The sequence below is a fragment of the Lactuca virosa genome, chromosome 7 (assembly GCF_052849685.1).
Source record: "Lactuca virosa cultivar CGN04683 chromosome 7, Lactuca_virosa_CGN04683_v6, whole genome shotgun sequence".
In the NCBI taxonomy this organism is placed as follows: Eukaryota; Viridiplantae; Streptophyta; class Magnoliopsida; order Asterales; family Asteraceae; genus Lactuca; species Lactuca virosa.
Window position 1 is genome coordinate 274259492 of NC_136432.1, and position 19952 is coordinate 274279443.

Sequence of the window (19952 nt, forward strand, 5' to 3'; positions counted from 1 at the left end):
GGTTTCATAATCAGCTGCCAACTCGTCGAGTTGAGGCTCCTCGACTCTCCGAGTTGGCCCACTAATATTCGCGGCCAATGCCACCTCAACACGACGAGTTGAGGCCTTCCAACTCGTCGAGTTGCCAAGGAAAAACATGACCAAAGATTTAAATTTCATACCTGAGGATTGGGATGTTACATTCTGCTTCATCTTCGCTTCAGTGAAACACGATTAGCTGCCTACATCTCTTTCTACGTGATCTCTGGTGAAAAAGAAGTAGATCTACAACAGATTTGATGCACACTGATAACGTTAATCATCGTCATCTTTGATGCTCGTTGCTGTGGTGAAACTCCGTCATGTAACCTTAATCTCTTATCTTTGATATTCGGTGATACACCACCAAATCTACATCAGATTTGATGTTTTTGATGTATTTTAGTTGTAGATCTGGTGGTTATTGTGCACTTCAAGGTGGTCGATGGCGGTACCACCATGTCAGATTTGTTGTACCTCCTTCTCATATTATGTTCTTTATGTAACTTTTCTATGGTTGGATCTCTGATGATAATAGTTAGATAAAAAAGTTCTTAAATCAAATGCAAAAAGGTGTTTGATGAAATACCTCAATGAAAATAAAGTATTTGTCAAGCTGTGAATGAGTATCTGAACTAATATTTTAAGCTGTGAATTATAAAAGAATTAGTATATTAATTTGTGAATTCTGGTTTTCTTTATCCAGATAAGATTTTTGGAAAATGTAACTGCTCTACATTTAATGGTTTTGCATCTTCAACTCTCTTCTCTTACTTGACTATTTTTTTTAATCTGTCAAAATATATATATTTATTAAACTATGAATTTTGATTGTTTTTTATCCAGATATTATTTTTGGAGTTTGCATATAATTTATGTACCTTGGAGATTTGATGGTGTTATGAGGAAGCAAAACTATAAATAGTTTCTATTAAGTTGTGAATGTATTATATTAAGTTGTAATTTTTATGTATTAAGTTGTGAATTTTGTGAATTAAACAGTGAATATACTAAATTAATTTATGAATGTATTGTATTAAATTGTGAATTTTGTATGAATTTTTGTGTTAAAGTGTGAATGAGTGAATTCATATTTTTTTTTAAACTATGAATATTGTATTTTGAATTGTGAATGAATTTGTCAAGATATAGTTCTATTTCGTTGATTAAATTTTTGTAAATTTAATTATAAATAGTCTTTTTAAATGAGATTTGAAATGTTTGTTTATTAAACTGTAAATACGACCAAAAAATGTCATTTAATTTTGTGTTAGTCCGGTTGCAATAGGGCGACCTTTCGGTGGCGGTCCGACGATGTTCCAGTGGCTACAGGTGGTGACCATTTATAAAGGAGGGAATGAAGAGTTTGATTTATTAAATATTAATGTTTTATTTGTTTAAAATATCTTTTTGAAAACATTTTAAAAAAATGGTTTTTAGGGTTCTTAATCTTTTTGGGTTCTCATTTGAACTACTCCCTAATTTTTTTTTGAACAAAAGGTAAAGTTTAATAGTTGTAGGCCTACAAAAGCTATGATGTTTTGTTACCCTTTTTAAGTATATATATATATATATATATATATATATATATATATATATATATATATATATATATATATACTTAAAAAATATTGTTTTACCAGGAATAGCTTTTGTACGCGTACAACTATTAAACTTTACCTTTTGTTCCAAAAAAAATATTGTTTTACAAGGAATAGTAAATCGCCAGTTACATAGCATGTCACTTGGTTGTAGACATGGATTTTTATTGTTTATTATGGACATACATACCATCAAAACCTATTAAACTTTATGTACACATTTTACCAATAATATCATATAATATGTTGAAAAATATTATTTCACAAACACATTACTACACAAAAATGGGTTGCGAATAGCCCATTGCGACTCCAGTTATGTGAAGTATGGGGGAGATGGCTCGCTGTAGCGATGATACTAATCACCCTTTATCCTGATAATCTCTTAATTGAAAGTGTAAGGTTTGAAGTTGAGACATCCTTTTAGTGTTGTTACTTATTCTCACTACAAGAAGTAAAACGGATGGAACCGTTGCAAGTAATCATGAATCAAGCAAGGGTCTCAAAATGTGAAATAGCTTATAAAAATAAAAACAGAGGGTTACACGATGAACAAACAAGTTAAAATATGTGATTCTAGTGTTGAGAATTAAAGCAACAAAAACATAGAGAGGAAGTAATGTAATAATGAAGTTCCTAAGGAGGATGTTATATTGGGAGAAAAGAAAGAAAGAAGAAAATTGTGGAGTAGAGAGTATTACATAGTCCAATCCATCATGGGTAGTTCCTGACGGACACCAGTTGGCCTTGGAATTGGAATTGGAGGTTCTGGTTTCTGAGAAGGTGGCGGGTCCATTGGAGTTAGAGGTGCAGTGAGTGAAGAATCAACAGATGCAATAATATCCTTTCCCGCTACAGCAACTACTGGATCCGGAAGGGATGAGTCGGGAGTTAGATTTTCCAAAGCTACATCAGCAGTAGTAGTCGATTCGGTTGGCTCAACCAAAGCATCACCACTGGGTTGAGGTTCCATTTCTGTTGTAGGTGTATCTGTGACTGTAGTAGCTGCTGCAACTTCTGATTCTGATGGTGGGACTGGAACCCCAGGTTCTGCTGTAGGTTCAGGTGCAGGTGCGTCTGCAGCAACTGATTCAGATGGAGGCCCTCCTATTTGCAAAGGTTTAGCTGGTTGTGGTTGTGGTTGTGGTTTTTTCTGAATTCCAGGAAGAGGGGCATCTATGGAGGGCATTCCAGGGGGAAGAATCTCGATGGGTGGCTTTTTGGCGGCATCGGCAAGACTTGTGAGTTTGGGTTCCTCAAGAGAAGCCAGAAATGCACTGGCTGCGTCCGTCTTTGTGGAAGCCCCATGTTCCATCTCCTTTTGCAGTGTTTTGTTCCATGACTGAACTAAACTCCTCAGCGTTGTCCGTCCATGTGCCTGACCCAAGAACAAAAAAAATAAATAAATAAATACAAGTCATACTTTTCTGGTATTGTTCCACAATTTTGGGTAAAGGTTTGTCCCACTAACACACTAGTGTAGAAATGGAAAGGCATAGTCAGTGTGAGTTGTTTGTTTTTTCTTACATGGGCATGAAGCACGGCTTCAGCTAGCATTCCTGTATCTTGCCATGATTTCTCCATAAGAGCATTGTCCCCCAAAAGTGCAGCTGCAAATGCAGCCTCCCGCCCGAACCCCACTGATATCAAATTGTTCACCAACCCCTACCAAAAAAATATAACACCTTTACTTTAGCAAAGAAACATCATAGAGTAGTAGTCATGGACAGGACAATTATTTACAATAAGGGAAAAGAAAATTACTTACAACTGTACAAAAAATACCATTGGGCCTTTTTTGTGTACACGTACTACCAACCAACTATAACTTTTGTACACGTACGTACGACCATTAAACTTTACCTTTTTTTCAAAAAACACCATTGCGATACTGGTAATAGGTCACCAGCCATGTGGATTTTTACTGTTTATTATGTACACATTAATATTATTATACCATTGAACTTTTTTTGTACATATTTTATCATTAAACTTTTTTGTACACATGTTACCATTATTAATATCATATAATTTGTTCAAAATCTACCATTTCAAAAATACATATATTATTACATAAAAATGGGTTCCTAACCGCCCATTTCGCCTCCCCGATATTGCAAGGTTTGGGGAGATGGTTCGAACGCCTTTGGCAATGATACGAAGCAGCCCCTTTTAGGACTGCGTTGCACACCTTTACCCTGATTGAAACCCCCAAGATTTGAACTTGAGACCTCCTTATGAGGTGTCCAAGCCTAGTGAGCTACCAAAGTGATGGTTAATACTATTACATACATATAAAGTATTTTTATAAATAAACTCAAAAGTATTTCAAATATAAATGTGTATTTTTACATACAAAGTATATTTACAATAAAATTGTCTTTTTTGTGCATAGATAGAGATTTCAATGTATATATACATATTTTGATATTTCATCATGTAGTATACATTATTACATTTAAATGTATCAATACTTATTTTCCATTATTTTAGCTCAAGTTATTACATTTAAATGTATAAATCCATAAATACTGAATTATCTATTATTTTAGTTAAAGTTAAACTACTAGTCTAATCAGTTTGGATAATTGAGTATTTATGTATATATACATTTAAATGTAAAAATGTACACTACATGACCACACTAGGGTTTTCAAATGTAAAAATATGTATTTATGCATTGAAATGTATATTTATACACAAAAAACACATTTATTGTAAAAATACTTTATATGTATGTAACAATACACATTTATATATTGAAATACTTGAGCTTATTTGTAAAATTACTTTATATATATGTAATAATATGTAATTTTTTTTAACAAGTTATGTAAGATTAATGTACAAAAAGAGTTTAATGGTGAAATATGTACAAAAAAAGTTTAATAGTATAATGTGTACATAATAAACAGTAAACTTACATGGCAGTGGCCATGTGGTATCTCACGTAGCTGGCGACATATCTAAGAACAAACAGCCACAGGGTCTAAAGTAAAGGTGAATGCAAGCAAATAAGTAGAGAGAGAGAGAGAGAAGAATATGAATTGGATTTTGGAAATGGAAATGGGACATACACCAAGTCGTGTCAACTCTCCATGGTTTGCAAGGCGTAAAGCCAGTCCTCGTAATTCATGACCCTGTAAAGCTCCCTTCACTGCACCAGCAGCTGCTAATCTCTTAAGAGCTTCCCGAGCCACCTCACCTTGTCCAGTGGCATCTGCTGCATCGATAATTCCCAAAAATTCTTGTGCAAATTTCACCACCCCATCCACAGCATCCACAATGTCTTCCTTTTTAGTATTTGCAGTAGTCATACTCAAAGACATTATGTCATTTAAGTCCAGTCCCACAGCATCCTGACCTATGTTCCTGCTGTTACTCATCGTCAGAAGACATTGGAGGGCTCTTTTCAGATCATTGCTTTGCATCGCCAAATCAAACTCCAACCTGAACAACCACACAAAAGGAAAAAAAAAAAAAATTACCCAGTCTACCTACTACTTTCATATTACCTTAACATCCTAATTTCATTTCTTTTTATGTTACACTCTCTCTGGAGAATCTACCCAATCACAGCATTGTACTTTTTTTATAATAGCAGTGACAATGAGGACTACATGAGTCTCAATCCCATGCCAAACACAGTACAAGGTTGTCACATGTTTTGTGGGGCCAAAGTAAAGTGAGACAATGCAAACCTCTTAGATATTCCAGGTAAATGAAGGGCTTCGGTAGCATAACCCATGCCAAGCAAAAATTGAGCCAAATCATCATGGTGCTCTCTACCAAGCCTACTTGCCCTAGAAAAAGAAAAAGAGTAAGAGTGCAGATGATGAGAAGTAATAAAAGATATAGAAATGTACCATTTTACTGCACTAATAGCATCCCCATAGGCGGCAAGACAGCGGCAACGTATTCCAGGATGGCTGAGGGATATTGCATGAGCAAACATGTACCTATCACAAACAGACAGACAGATACTAGGGAATTATATGATATACGCTTTCATGTTGGTTCAGACAGAGGTGAAAGAGTTTAGAATTGATCTCATATTTTAATCTAACCAGATGAGATCAGGAGCATACTTACTTTAAGATATGTTTATAAATATTTATTAAAAATGATGATTTGCTAGCAAGAAGTACCTATCAATTAGCCATAAAACACCATCTTTGACACCCACAACAACTAGAGGTCCAATAGGTCGCTTTTGCTCTGCTGGAAACCGAGTGACAGCAACCGCCACTCCTCCACCACCAACAGCTATCTCATCAACTCTTTTACCCTCGGCAAACTTTTGCAACCCGGCATCATCACCACCATCACCTCTACTTTGTTTAGGCAATGTCAAGAAAGGAGGAATAGACGGTGGATGCTGGAAAGAAGCTAGTCGCACAACCTGTTTCAAGTTTCAACAACATAATACATTTTTTTTCAATTTAAATATTCTACTCAAGTATCCGTACATGTAGGTGTGATAACAATAAATACCAAGCACATCAACTGAAAACTGTTATTGTATAGTATAGGTACAACGCGTATCATCTCGACAGAAGCCAAACTAAAGAGTAAAAATGCAAACAAATCAAATCATCTTACCTTACCATCTTTATTACCTATATAAAAAGCCTAGGTAAAGTAAGGTGTAAGCATGTGATTGTTAAAAATCACTCAAAACAACATAGTTTTGAGTAAAAAAAATCACCCTCTTGATTTTTTCACATGACTGATTGGTTTCCAGAAAACCCACCAATGCCCGATACTAAGGCAAATAATAATTCCATCAAAAAACACCTGCTGTGATCACTAAATCAAGTCGTTGTAGTTGTTCTACACCTAAGCTTGGGTATATAATAGCCCCATTTCCCTATTTAGTATTTACTTATAAAAAAATCAAAGTGCGACTAGCAAAAGCCCATGCCTTATTTTACACCAACTAAATTTGATGTCTTCTTGCCTACTGGACTTGGCCTATAATATTCATTATGTACTGTAGCACAACATGCCAGTTATGCCAGCCAAACAGCAGGTAATCAAGTTATAAGTTGTGCTATTGTCCTGGACATCATGTTAAAAGGCTAAAATGCCATAGATAGTAACATCCTTTTCATTGATTTGTTTATTATAGCATCCAAGTTTCTTTTATTTCTGTTATAGCATTGTTTATTGAAAAATCTACCCAATTAAAAAGCAATCCCATCCAAATACAAAGCAATTCTCGCTGCTATAATTGGGTAGAGATTTCAAAGTATGATGTCCTAATGAGTATAAAAATGAAAACACAATACAATAATCGGGTGTGTATTTTCGAATTTACAATGCCCTAATAAGAGAAAAAAAAGTTTGTAACGGAAGTAGGATGCTACAATACAGAAATAAAAAAGGGAGGGTTGCATTTAGCCGATTTTATGATATGAAAATAATATAATCCAAATGAGTAAAGTACCTGTAGCATTGGTGGTCTCAATGAAATCCTCTCCTGTGCAGCAGTTTGAGGAGTATCAACTGCAATTAGTGCTAGCTCTCCATGCTCAGCGACTGCCCGTGCCTGTGCCTCCCTCTGTTTCATCTCTTCTTTTCTCCGTTTTGTTTCGATGTCAATAGGTGCAACACCAGCATCCACAAAAACGCACCTAACACCAGCCAACCACCATAAATGCTTAGTCACTATAAACCAATGAAGATGTATATGTATGTGTAAGAGACCCTCATAGGGATGATTTTTACTTTTAGGCTGATCCTTCTACTGCCATTAGACATTAGACTGATGCCAATGGGATAAAAATTGCACTTCTTTTCCCCATCCAAAAAGTTTGGGATAGGGTGCAAAAGACATAAATCGTCCTTGTCATCAAAAATAATCATAGAAAGCTTGTCCAGTCCTGTGTAAAAAAAATGCAGCCAATATCCATCCTAATCTAAAGATTGAAAAATAACTCTCAAGAAAGACTGCTAAGGAGGGATGAAAATCTATCATTACTCAATTGTTGTTGGTGTAGCCACAAACAGTTGCCTGCGATGCCAAACTGCACCAGTGGCATGAGGAATGGCCACATCTCCCAAGTATCGGTACTGAGGTCGCAAGGAAGATATGGCGATGTACTGCTGATATGCAAAAGCACAATACTCAACAGTTTGGTCCCAGGCTGTCCATTCTGGCTGAGGCAGCATTCCCCCCACAGGTTGAAAGCTTTCCCAACTACAAAAATATATACATCATAAATAATTACTCAATCATATGCATACATACTTGCAACATCATACAACTCTAGGTTCAAATGCTAGAAATACCTACCTACTTTTATTTATTTCTATATTATATATAGCATTCCACTTCCATCTTTTCCTATCCCGTTACACCATTCTACTTTCTAAAATCTACCAAATTATACCAATGTTATGCAAATACAAAGCAATTCTCACTGCTATAGTTAGATAGATGTCTTAATAAGAAAAAGAAATTAAAATACTTGGGTAGATTTTCAAAGTACAATGCCTTAATATCAAGTAAACTAATGTAGGGGGTGAGCATGGTCCGGTTCAGCTCAGTTTTTTTGCCTAAAATTGAAAAAGTCAGTTTCTAGCTGCTTTTCGGGTTTCCATAGAATCAGTTTTTGGGGTGTTTCACAGTCTTTTTGGTTTTTTAGTGTCTGTATGCTAGAGTAAGAAGCTTGTGTGATTCTAAACTATTTGATTTGACTCAATCAACTACTATTGATACTCTAGTATGTGCTGCAATTTCATTTGTTTTGAATGAGAATTAGGGAAGTTTCCCAGAAAAGTGGAATGGAAATTGGAAACCAGACAAACAGTTTAATTTTAAAGAACTAATCAATTAACTTATACATAAAACATCGTTTTTAGTTTTTCTGTAGGATCCTTTTCTGGTCTTGTAACAAAATACCAGTTTTTATAAGAAACAAAAACAAACCATTTGTTTTTCAAAACAACTCAGTTTTTTGGCTACAGGTTTTCGGTTTTTGAGTGTTTTTAGCATGTAATAATACATAGACATGCTTGATATATAAAACAACAGAAAAAGATTAACTAAATGACAATTGTGAGCTTCTAAAAGCATATTTAGCATATATAACATCACCACTAGTTTGACCAAAGCCGCGTTCAAGTGATGATGAAAAAGTTTACCTGTATAGCTGAAAGTTCTGAGGTGCTGCTTCAGCAGGAGTTCTTTGAGAAGAAAAGCCATCATCCATGGTGCTGAATGAAGAAAGGGCACTACTGCCAAAGCCTGACAAGGGCATTGACTGGATTGATGAAATAGAGGTGGCAGCAACAGGGCTAACCCTTCTTGATGTCCGGTAGGCAATGCCAAGTAGTGTCCCTCCATGCAGTCCAATTACCTAGAAAGAAAAAGTCTTAGCATTCACCACATAAACCATTAAGGTCACTCTATCTGTGAGGAATATGCATTAGTACTAACTACTAAGTAGCGGGATAGACTTTCTATTACTATAATCAGAAAGATCTCTTAGGGGCGCTTGGTTTGCAAAATGTTTAGGAAGGAACTGGAATTTGGTTGCAGGAAATGGAATGGAATCCCTGAGGCAGATGGAGACGCAAGAATTGTTTGCTTGTGGAATTCTAGGGTTAAAAGAGTATTCGAGTATTGTTTTACCAAGAAGAAGAAGCTAGGTAGGAACTGGATGGAATGTTAAAATACATTTTGTGCAGTGAATCCCAATGAAATTCAATTGCATTTGCAACCAAACACGGCACGGGATTTAAATGGAAATGGATTCGAATCTTGGGCAAATCTACAAACTTATGAAAGAGCATGGGACGAGGGAGGGTGAGGTACAATTTTAGGATAAATATTCAGTATCCCTGGCCTGGATTTAATTCAGGAAAAAGAAATACTGGCATCAGTTTTGAATTGAAGTAGAGAACATTTTCAAAAATGCAAAACAGTTGGGCCCCGTCCCATTTGTACTTACACATGACATGACAGAACACAACACAAGACAAGAAGAAAATGGGACAGAGGAAATTCATACATACCGGTTCAGTTCGGGCACCAACGGACCTCATTAATATGTTGGAAGTCCCATCATCCAACAAGATACGAACTTGAACAGTTGCGGAAGAAGCAGCTGCTGCAGCCGCTTGAGCTGCAGCAATGGCAGCAGCCTCTTTTGCCTTTCTGGATGAACCCCCTTTTGGCAATATGGGCATCCTGGGAGCTACTGCAGATTCTAACAGTGCAAATCTGTCCCGACAAGTATCCCATGCCAGGAGTCTCGCGCTGCCTGAATCAACAATCGACCAGTCACTCACCTTGTAGATCGAGAAGTACGGAATATCAGGCCATACGATTGCAACATACCTGCAACCACAAATGCACTTACGCCCTTCTTCGTAGGAATATCAACGAATCATTATCAACATTTAGTAATTTTTACATCTTTATCTTTATCTATATAAATATTTTTTGTTTATTGTAAAAACATAATTGGTTTTTTTATACCTTAAATAAAAAAGGAAGGATGAAATTCACTTCCTCCATCCTCCCCTATCCCCTATGTATGAATGGTGAAATCCATAATGGAAATAAGTATTTCCTCATTAAGTCCATAACTTTCTACAAAGTTGCCCACATTTATCCATATAGCACTTACGTGTCGTTTGGTTCGTTGGAATCCATTGGAATTAGAAGGAATTGGAATCTAATTCCATCACTTTCCTTTGTTTGGTTCAAGCTTTCATGAGGAATTGGATTCCTAAATGAGTGAAATTTTCCTTCAAATGAGGGAAAATAAATTACATCCAAAGACTTAAGGAATTAAAATTCCTTTCAAGTGAGAATGTTGAATGTTACCATATTACACATTTTACTTTCAACACTACATATGAAACCCCTTTGTTGCCACCACCACCACCACCGCCACCCACCACCACCACCTCCACTGCCACCCACCATCACCACCACTGGTACCTCTGCGACCACCACCCTCCACCCACTAGCACCGTCACCTCCACCACCATCGACCACTGCCACCGCTATCACTACCTCCGCCACAACCACCACCACCTCCACCACCACACATCACCATCGTCACCACCCGCTACACACCACCGCCACAACCACCCACCATCACCGCCTATACCACCACACTACCTTACACCTCCACCACCGCGACCATACCATCACTGCCACCATCACCGCCATCACCTCCGCCACCACCACCAACACCTTCGCCACCACCTTCATCACCACCACTGTTACTACCACCACTACACCACCTCCGCCACTACTCATGACCGCCACCATCACCATCACCACCGTTATCACCTCCGCCACTACCAACCATCACCTATGTCGCCATCATCACCACTATTGCCACCGTCAACATCATTGCCACCATCACCATCATTTACTAATTTTATAATTTATATAATATATTTTTAAATATAAGCTTTAAAACAAAGTAAAAATAAGCAAAGAAAAGGGCAATTTTGTCATTTTATATTATTTCAGTTCCATTTTCTGCCAACCAAACATAATATGGATTTGGATTCAAATTTCATTCTTGCCAACCAAACAGAATATGGAATTTGATTGCAATTCCTGACAGATTCCAATTCCTTCAAAAACATTCTGTGAACCAAACGCCACCTTAGGTGTTGTTTCTTTTTTACTTAATGGATTTAATATGAAGAAAGTCACCCTTTATTTTTTCCTTCCATTTCCCAAAGTATGCAATCATTATCTCAAATATTATCCATATCCAAACAGAGAAGAGAAGAGAAGAGAAGAGAAGAGAGCCTTACTTTCCAGAACTGCTTACTGATAAAACAGAATAGGAATCATGTGGAACGGGAGTGCTGATATGCTTTTTGATCTGTTTGACATTGAGCTGCTCAGAAGAGTCTCCTCCCCTTAATTTTCCTGCATCAGTCAAGGATCCATTACTTCCAAGTGAAGGATTTGGTGTGTTGGATAATTGAAACTGTATGAGCTTCAGTTCCCTTTCGACTACATAAACAGCTGCATGTTCACGGCTTTCTGGTGGTGATGGTAGAGGAGCAACAGCAGGGAGAGACCTTGGATCAAATTCACTCAGTATCACCCCTATATTTGTTCCAGTTGCAACAATATGTGGCTGTAAGGGATGTGCCACCATCGAATATACCTATAATTGCATCATCATCACCATCCACCCAAACCAAACAAATATTTACACTCCTCAATAAATAAATAAAATATACCCATACCCATCTAAATGCAAGAAATAGCAACGTATTTGTTTTCTACAGCATCCGATTATCCTTTCTTTATGTTACACTTACAGCATTGTACCTCTAATCTATCTCTTATTAAGCCATTGGATTTTGAAAAATGTTTTTTCTTGGGAAAATCTACCTATTCATAGCAGTGAAAAATGCTTTTTTTGGATGATATTGCTATAATTGGATGGATTTTCAAAGTGCAATGATGTAATAAAAATGGAAGTAGGGTGCTTTAACAAGCAAGTCAACAGGAGTACGTTGCTATTCTTGCATATAACACTTAGTATCATATTCATCCCTTGATTTGACACCTAGTTTCCTTATCACTGTATTTGGACACCTCTCTCTTACAATCAGACAGATGAGGCTGGGTAGGGACAATGAATGCAGTGTTTAGAGGTTATTTGAGGCTTTGTATGAGTTTATGTTAATCCCTAAACAAAGAGTTCAATGTGAATTTTGAGCTTAGAAGGGTATAAAAAGGTCACCTAGTTTTTCATTTTATGTTCCTTGTGTCATTTAATGTGTAACTTGTGTTTAATTTCATGTCTTTAGTGTATGCACACATTTATGAAATAATGAGCACAAGGTTTACCAGTAACAAAAATACGTGCTTACATATTTCTTTACCCATAGCAGCAATATGTAACCTGAAACTTAGAAATGAACTACACTTTTTACCCATAATAGCAACGTGCTTACACTACTTTACTGCTAATAGCAATATGTATGTAACAATGAAGCTTGTAAGCCTTTTACAACTTTCAGGTTATATGTTGCTATTATGGGTAAAAAATAAAATACACTAACAAGAACAAAGCACATTGCTATTCCCCACAATTTCAATTTGGCCATTTGTTTAGCAACACATGCATCAATGTAAATATAGCTTCTCATTAAGCTAAGCTTTCAACAAGCAAAAATTACAAAAGCCACATACGTATAATACATACCCTAAGCTTTTTATGAGACGCAAGTACTTGTGGAGGAACAAGAGAAGAAAGTTCACATAATGGCCTTGTTAGAGCAGAATAAGTGGGGTGCTCAATTGCCCTGCAAATTTTTACAAAGAGAAAAATAATTACTTAACCAGAAAGAGAAAGCAGCATAATATTAAGAGCTATATGCAAGAAATAGCAATCTACTTTCATTTATTTGTGCATTATTTCTATTACAGGCAGCATTATTATACTTGAATTTTTTTTGTTCCATGTGGGCCATGGGCGGCTCAGATGGTGTGGTTTACCATGTTTTTTATTATTAAGGCATTGTACTTCCAAATTTTTTCGTATTACAGAAATCTATGATCTATCCAGTGAAAATTGTTTTGAATTCGGATGACAGTGCTATAATTGGGTGGATTTTTCAAAATCTATAATAAGCAAATCACTGGAAATATTTAACCCTAACCCTAGCCAATTGGTGCGGAGTCCTAAAATATCTGATATTTCCACAGATGTAGTAGTAAAAGAGAAAGAGATAATAAATACCATATGTGTGAATCTTTGACACAAGTTAATATATCAAGGTTGGGTGCTCGAGGATGGCACCAAGATGCCACACTATGACAAGCCATTTTAGGGACAGGCTTAATACGCCGTAATTCCTGCAAACACATGACATAGATGACAAGACCAATCAATCAGTTGAAAAGTATATTTGGAATTGGAATTGGTTTTTTCAATCTTCCAAATACCAAGGAGTAGTGCAGTGTGTACCTTGAATGACATTGTATCCCAGATGGCTAAAGTCTTATCCGCACCTATTGTTATGAGCTGAGGTGCACTTCCACTCACTCTGGATAACTCAACAGCCACAACACCACCGTCATGTGCCTTCAATGGTAATGGTATCTCAGATGTTAGCAGTTAGCCTTTTCTTTTAAAATAGGGTTCAATGCAAGCCAAACTTCCATAAATTTGTTTCAATTCTTCCTATTACATCATTGTACCTTGGTACATCTACCCAATTATAGCAATTAAATGTCCTCAAATGCCAAAGATACAAAACCAATTTTTTTTCACTGCCAATTTAATGTCCTAATAAGAAAAAAGTTGAAACTAATAACAAAATAAACATGTTGTCGTAGAAAGAAATCAAAGTATAATCCTATAGTCGCCAATAATTGATTTTGTTGTTATTTCTGCATGTAGAATATCAGTATCATCTTGTCTTGCACATTGATTGTTATCTATGTTAAAAGAAACTAGGTGCAGACTTTTAGACCAAGTATTATGTTTTCACTTGCATATTCTTACCCATTAGGCTACTTCCACACCAAAAAAGAATTAAAAATAAAAAAAATCACATTCAACAAGTCCAAAATTTTCAACATTTGGAAAAGCATCAAATGTAACAATCAAACAACATCAACCCTTTGAACACCAATTACATACCATAATCTTAATACTTGAACCATTTTGGCAAGAAGTAGCAATATTTTTCCAAAACTTTTTTATTATAGCATTGTACTTTAAATTATTTATTATTAGGACATTGTACTTTGAAAAATCTGCCCGCTATAGTAATAGGTAACTTGCTACCTTTTAAACAGGATACCTCATTGCTCTGATTAGGTGGATTTTTAATGTACAATGTTGTAATAAGAAGAAATGACAGTACAATGCTATATTAAAACAATTGTTGAAAGGACATTGCTGTTTCTTGCATTTAGTCTATAAAAGCAGGAATACGATTTTACTCATGTATAACTTTAAGGATTACTCGAGTATTTTTGTATGACTTGTGACAGAAATAAAATTGGCATGGTATGGTATGGTTACCTTGAAACTCAGCTTAGGCACAAGTTCTCGTGAATCTTGACCATGGTCTGCGCTCCAAAGTACAAGTGCACCATCACTACCACCAGAGACCAGTAGAGCCTGTATACAAAGATAAGTGCATGGTGATTAAGAACAAAACTTTTAACTATATTAATTATTTACCATCATAGAAAATGATGCAACTGTAAATAAAATTATCCATGCTAACTGCTAAGAAAAAATATGTTCTTAAAGAGTACTACGTTTATATCTATAATCAAAGACAGAAAAAAATATACTACAGGGTAAGGTGGGCAGAAGAAGATCGTTCAAGAATCCAAATCCCTGGAAGAAAACATGATCCCTAGTTTACAGATTTTCTAAACTCTGTTTGTCATGTGAAAACAGTACCACCATAACATGAATGACTTGTTGTGACCAATGTTGCTGGGTCTATTTGTGTGTTGTTTTTCTTTTTTGTGCTTAAACTCTCAGTAGAATTACATAATCTTAAAAAATATGAGTAAATTACACGAATGGTTTGGGGTAATTTGCACGTTTGGTCCCTAACTTATTTTTTAAACTCGGAAGGTCCCTACTGTTTGTTTTTGTAGCGCGTTTGGTCCCTGTCTTACCTAAAAAGACTATTTTGCCCTTGATTTTTTTTAATTTATTTAAATAAACACACCCCCAACCCCACTTCCACCTCACCTTACCTTATCTTACCTAACCCACCTTATTTAAATAAATGAAGGGCAAAATAGTCTTTTTAGGTAAGATAGGGACCAAGCGCGCAACAAAAACAAATTGTAGGGACCTTCCGAGTTAAAAAAATAAGTTAGGGACCAAACGTGCAAATTACCCCAAACCATAGGGACCATTCGTGTAATTTTACTCTAAAAAATATCTCTGGCAATGATTACAAGTGACACATTTCAAGTTTGCTATACTATACGTACATTCACATAGAGTTGAATATGATATAAACCAAAGAGAAGAATAGAAGAATCTCTCTCTCATTTCCATGTAATGCTGCTAGAAATAATTGACACTAATGTTTAGGACTCACATTAGGAAGCCTCCACAGTGTAAACAATGAATTAGGCTTAGTTCTAAATTAGAATTTAGACCGTCCGTTTGTTTGGGTGGAATAAAATGTCTCCAAGGAATAAGGATTAGTATGATCATGTTTGGCTAGCCTATAGGAATGGAATGGATTTTTTTATATCAACTAAATATAATTATGTTGTAGTCTGGGTATTTAGAACAAAGTTGCTTACTTATAGTATCTTATTTTATTCTAAAAATATAAAAATGTAATTTAATTATAATGAAAAAAAAAATTAAAACAAAACTATGTCACTAAAAGTTACATAAATAAAAATGGGTTATATTGCAATTTTTCATTTCATTCCATGATGAATGAAAAATACCCCAGGTTAAGGAACAAAAATTAACAAAATGGAAGGAACCATTCCATTCCATTCGTTCCTTGATTCCATCATACCAAACACTACCCTAACTGGTTCCATGTTGTATTTATTACCAACAAAAATAAAAACAAAACAACATACCCTTCCTGTTTCTATGGAGGATGACAAGGATAGAATCTCATCCATATAACTAACTATGTTTAATCTACACAATTACAAGATTTAATTAAGAAACAGCATGAACATACCTCTCCTGAAGAAGCCATGAAGGTCATCAAGCAAGCTATGGAACCTTTGTGACCACCCGTGTACCTTCTTACAAGCTGCATCCAAGAAGGAGTATATAAGCAAATGGAGTTTAGAATCATAGACAAGGGGAGGGGAGATCTTAGTTGCAAAACAAACCTTCCATGTTATCATTGAAAGGACTCTAATCACACCATCTGATGAACCAAAAGCCACGAGAGGGCCATCTCCACCACCAGATTTAGAGAGGAACTCCATACTGCAAGAGCAAGACAAAAACAAAATGTGTTAATATATCTGAATATAAGATACCAGTACCACCTTTGAAAAGAAAGAAAAAAAAAACTTTGGAGATGCAAAGGATTTCATTTGTTTTAAATTTAAGTCTAAAAAAATCTAGAATATACATAAGAGAATCATAAAAATTCCTTGGTTTTTTATATAAAAGGATACAAGAAGCATTAGAGATGTAGTAGTGACTTGCCAGACAAGTGAGCGGTTGTCAAGATCCTGCTTTGGCACATCTCGACCACGCATTGTGACCAAATCCAAAAAGATGGCCTTGTTTTCACAGCAGATGACAAGAAAATGTCTTCCTTTTGTTGATGGAGCCGGAGAATTGAAGGCTGAAGTCAACTGATTCACTGCTGATGGTGGTTCAGCAGCAGCAGACCGGTTACGCCACAACTGCCAATACCTTACATCATCATCATAAAAGCTAACCTGCCGTACACTGAAATCACATACATATAATATCTATTATTATTTCACTATTTCTAGCTTTAAATTTCATAAATCATAAATCAAACACAAATCCCTTACCTCCCTCCACGTAGGGCTTCTGTTGGTTTCCCTTTAGACTCTGTCACATAAAAAAATAAAAAAAAACACTAGATTCATCTTCTCCGTTTAATCAAAAACCAACTAACATCTATTATCTATACCCAAATAATAATTTCAGCTCAGGCTTTTACAACTAGAATCACGCGTATTTATTATGCAAGAAGAATATACACCAAGCAAAACTTTCTAACAGATCACTCACAAAGAGATAATAATAGGTTGGTTCACTGTTATTCAATTTACTAACACACTGGTTGACATCATATCATATGATCAACATCATACGGCTTCATTTGGTTCACGAAACAAATGTTCATCATGTCACATTCTCAAATTGGAATCAAGCTTAAATCGCCATCTCATATACAAACTAGCCCTGTACGTAGGATGATTCTATAGATATGTTTAACTAAGTTAGAAATTTCTTGTAGGCATCATTGTAGAGTTTATTCATCAAAAACTTATGACTTATCAATGTCCACATTTACACATATACAATTTCTTATAATCATTCTTGCTTACTATGTATGTCACATCTATACAAAACAAATTAAGTTAATATACTATTCATTTCATGATTCATGGATTATTAAATAAGAACAAGATTCTTTACTTTAGCCGCAAAATGACACCTATACCCAGTGGTCGACTAGTCCCCAACAGATGGACCGACTACTGACTTTTAAGATATATGCCCAACCTCTCTCTTTATATATCTATATCTGTATTTTGATAATAATTTTCACTTGGTATTAACTTTTTCCAATATGATATATCTGACTTTTGTAATTGAAAACGAGTGTACAATATAGTTGTTCTTAAAAATGTGTATCTCATAAAAAACATGTCTTAAAAATGTGTATCAAACCTTGTCCTCCTATGGATATTGGTCATATCTAATTTTGCTAATATTAATTGCTTTACAACTTAGGTAAGCCAACTAGTCACTGGCCTCCGGTCGACCCCTAGAGACTAATGCCTAATAGTAACAATAAGTAATGTGACATGTGTCACTGGGTCTTCATAACCAGCTATAGAGATATAAGAAACATGCATCTTGTCAATCCCTAGGCAATGTTGTCTTCACTACAGTAGTCGGGGTTCAAATACAGTTAGTTACTGCTAGTTACAAAATTTTAATTAAAGTCCAACTCCAGGGCTTTATATTCAAAGATCTCAGATAAGTTTTCTATCTTGCCTCTCTCCATTACATCAGAACTATCATCCTATTAGCATCTAAGCTCAATTAATCACTTGGTATTACGTGTGGATCTAATGTCCTATAACACACCAATGAGCAAACTGAATTCATTATGTAATAGAGCATCTCAAATTTTGAAACAACAGAAAAGAAAATTCAAACTCCTCAGATACTTTAACTTCTACTTAGTAATAAAGAAAGACGCCATCAGTTGTTAACTGGAGAATCATTTCTCATTAGACATATGAACTCAATTGGAATGTTCATGAGTATGCTAAGGTCGCAATTATAGTACACCAACCTGATTCACCCTCTGCAAGTTTCTCCAACTTGGCACCAACCAAACGCCGTTCATCAACACCACCAGCTTTCAACTCATATATCACCTAACAGTTCAAATTGTATAAATTAACAGAAAAAAAAAATTTAATGAAATTAAATGCCGACAAGCTAATCACCTGGCGGTGCTCCCAGTTCCAAACTGAGACGTGATCCGATGCATCAGCTGTGACAAGCCACGGATGAGTAGGGTGCAATTGGATCTTCACGATCTTGTCATTCGTAGGCCGAAATGCTTTCAGACGTAGCATTTTACCCCTCTTTGCACTTGTGAATCACTGGAGCTATGGATCTGATAATTAGAAGCAGAAACAAAGAAAATCTAGGGCTCCTTCTTGTCGATTAATACTCACGTTTCTCATAAGATCATGAAATTTGTTGATTATTATTCGGTCAGGTTCTGAATTGCGACTAAGTCGTGGAACTCCCCGGCTCCAGAGAAGGTCAAATTGTGGAGAAATTGGTCGATTGGATGGCCGTGTGAATCAACGGCGAATGTATGCTGTAAAGCCCGACGAGATGTAGTTTTCCCTTCGGTTAGTGACACCTTGCATAAGTGTGTTGGATCAAAATATTTGTGGCGAATATGTAATAAAATAAAGTAGAAGGGCTTAAAAGGACATACCAAACATGTCAGTATTTTTATAACTTCGTAGCTCCAACGCTTATGATTTACTAGTATTTTATCATGGTTTTAAAAATAAAAAGCTCAAGCTCGAAAACCTTCGAGGCTTATATCCAAGCACTTTTAGAAAATATTGTTTAAAATCTAATATATGAGTTATTGTGTGAATAAAAAAAACGTCTGAACTTACGAACTCATAATCAAATCATCATTTTTCAAAAGCAAAAACATTAATTTTTTCCAAATGGTGTGTTTAAGCCATATCTAGTTCAAAAAAAAAATTTGACAATTTTTTTTATTTATTTTCGAAATTTGCATGTATGCACAATTATGGACTGTTGATGAACACAATCAGCAGTCATACAAAAAAACCAAAAAAAATCGTCAAATCTTGTTTTGAACCTAGATATGGCTTAGACGCATAGTTTTGAGAAGATTTATGTTTTTGGTGTTGAAAAATAATGAGTTGATTATGAGTTCGCAAGTTCTTACAAATCTTTTAGCAGTCCATATGGTTGTTGCTTGTGCACATTCGCATTTCATATGGCTGTTGATTGTGCATACATGCAAATTTCGAAAATAATAATAATAATAATAATAATTGTCAAATCTTTTTTTTAGTCTAGATATGGC

The 19952-nt window shown here is 35.6% G+C and overlaps 1 protein-coding gene across 3 annotated transcripts; it reads right to left on the reverse strand.

Annotated features, from left to right (window-relative positions):
- Window positions 1-2117: 2117 nt before the first annotated feature.
- LOC145124725 (Transducin/WD40 repeat-like superfamily protein) lies at window positions 2118-19264 on the reverse strand. Of its 3 annotated transcripts, none has more exons than XM_079060174.1 (21): window positions 18814-19261; window positions 18657-18741; window positions 17134-17173; window positions 16796-17044; window positions 16471-16570; window positions 16314-16388; window positions 14654-14752; window positions 13589-13705; window positions 13361-13476; window positions 12824-12923; window positions 11412-11773; window positions 9642-9966; window positions 8769-8983; window positions 7603-7821; window positions 7069-7255; window positions 5768-6021; window positions 5486-5578; window positions 5321-5422; window positions 4697-5069; window positions 3147-3284; window positions 2118-2997 (listed from the first exon to the last, which is right to left on the reverse strand). In XM_079060174.1, the coding sequence occupies exons 1-21, from the start codon at window positions 18943-18945 to the stop codon at window positions 2317-2319; spliced, it is 4062 nt and encodes a 1353-aa protein (XP_078916300.1). In that variant the 5' UTR covers window positions 18946-19261; the 3' UTR covers window positions 2118-2316. The 3 variants fall into 3 exon arrangements, with proteins under 3 accessions (XP_078916300.1, XP_078916301.1, XP_078916302.1); XM_079060175.1 differs by lacking the exons at window positions 2118-2997; window positions 3147-3284 and adding exons at window positions 3329-3879; window positions 4544-4585 and having other exon boundaries at window positions 18814-19264; XM_079060176.1 differs by lacking the exons at window positions 2118-2997; window positions 3147-3284 and adding exons at window positions 3332-3543; window positions 4544-4585 and having other exon boundaries at window positions 18814-19263.
- Between the last annotated feature and the right edge of the window lie 688 nt (window positions 19265-19952).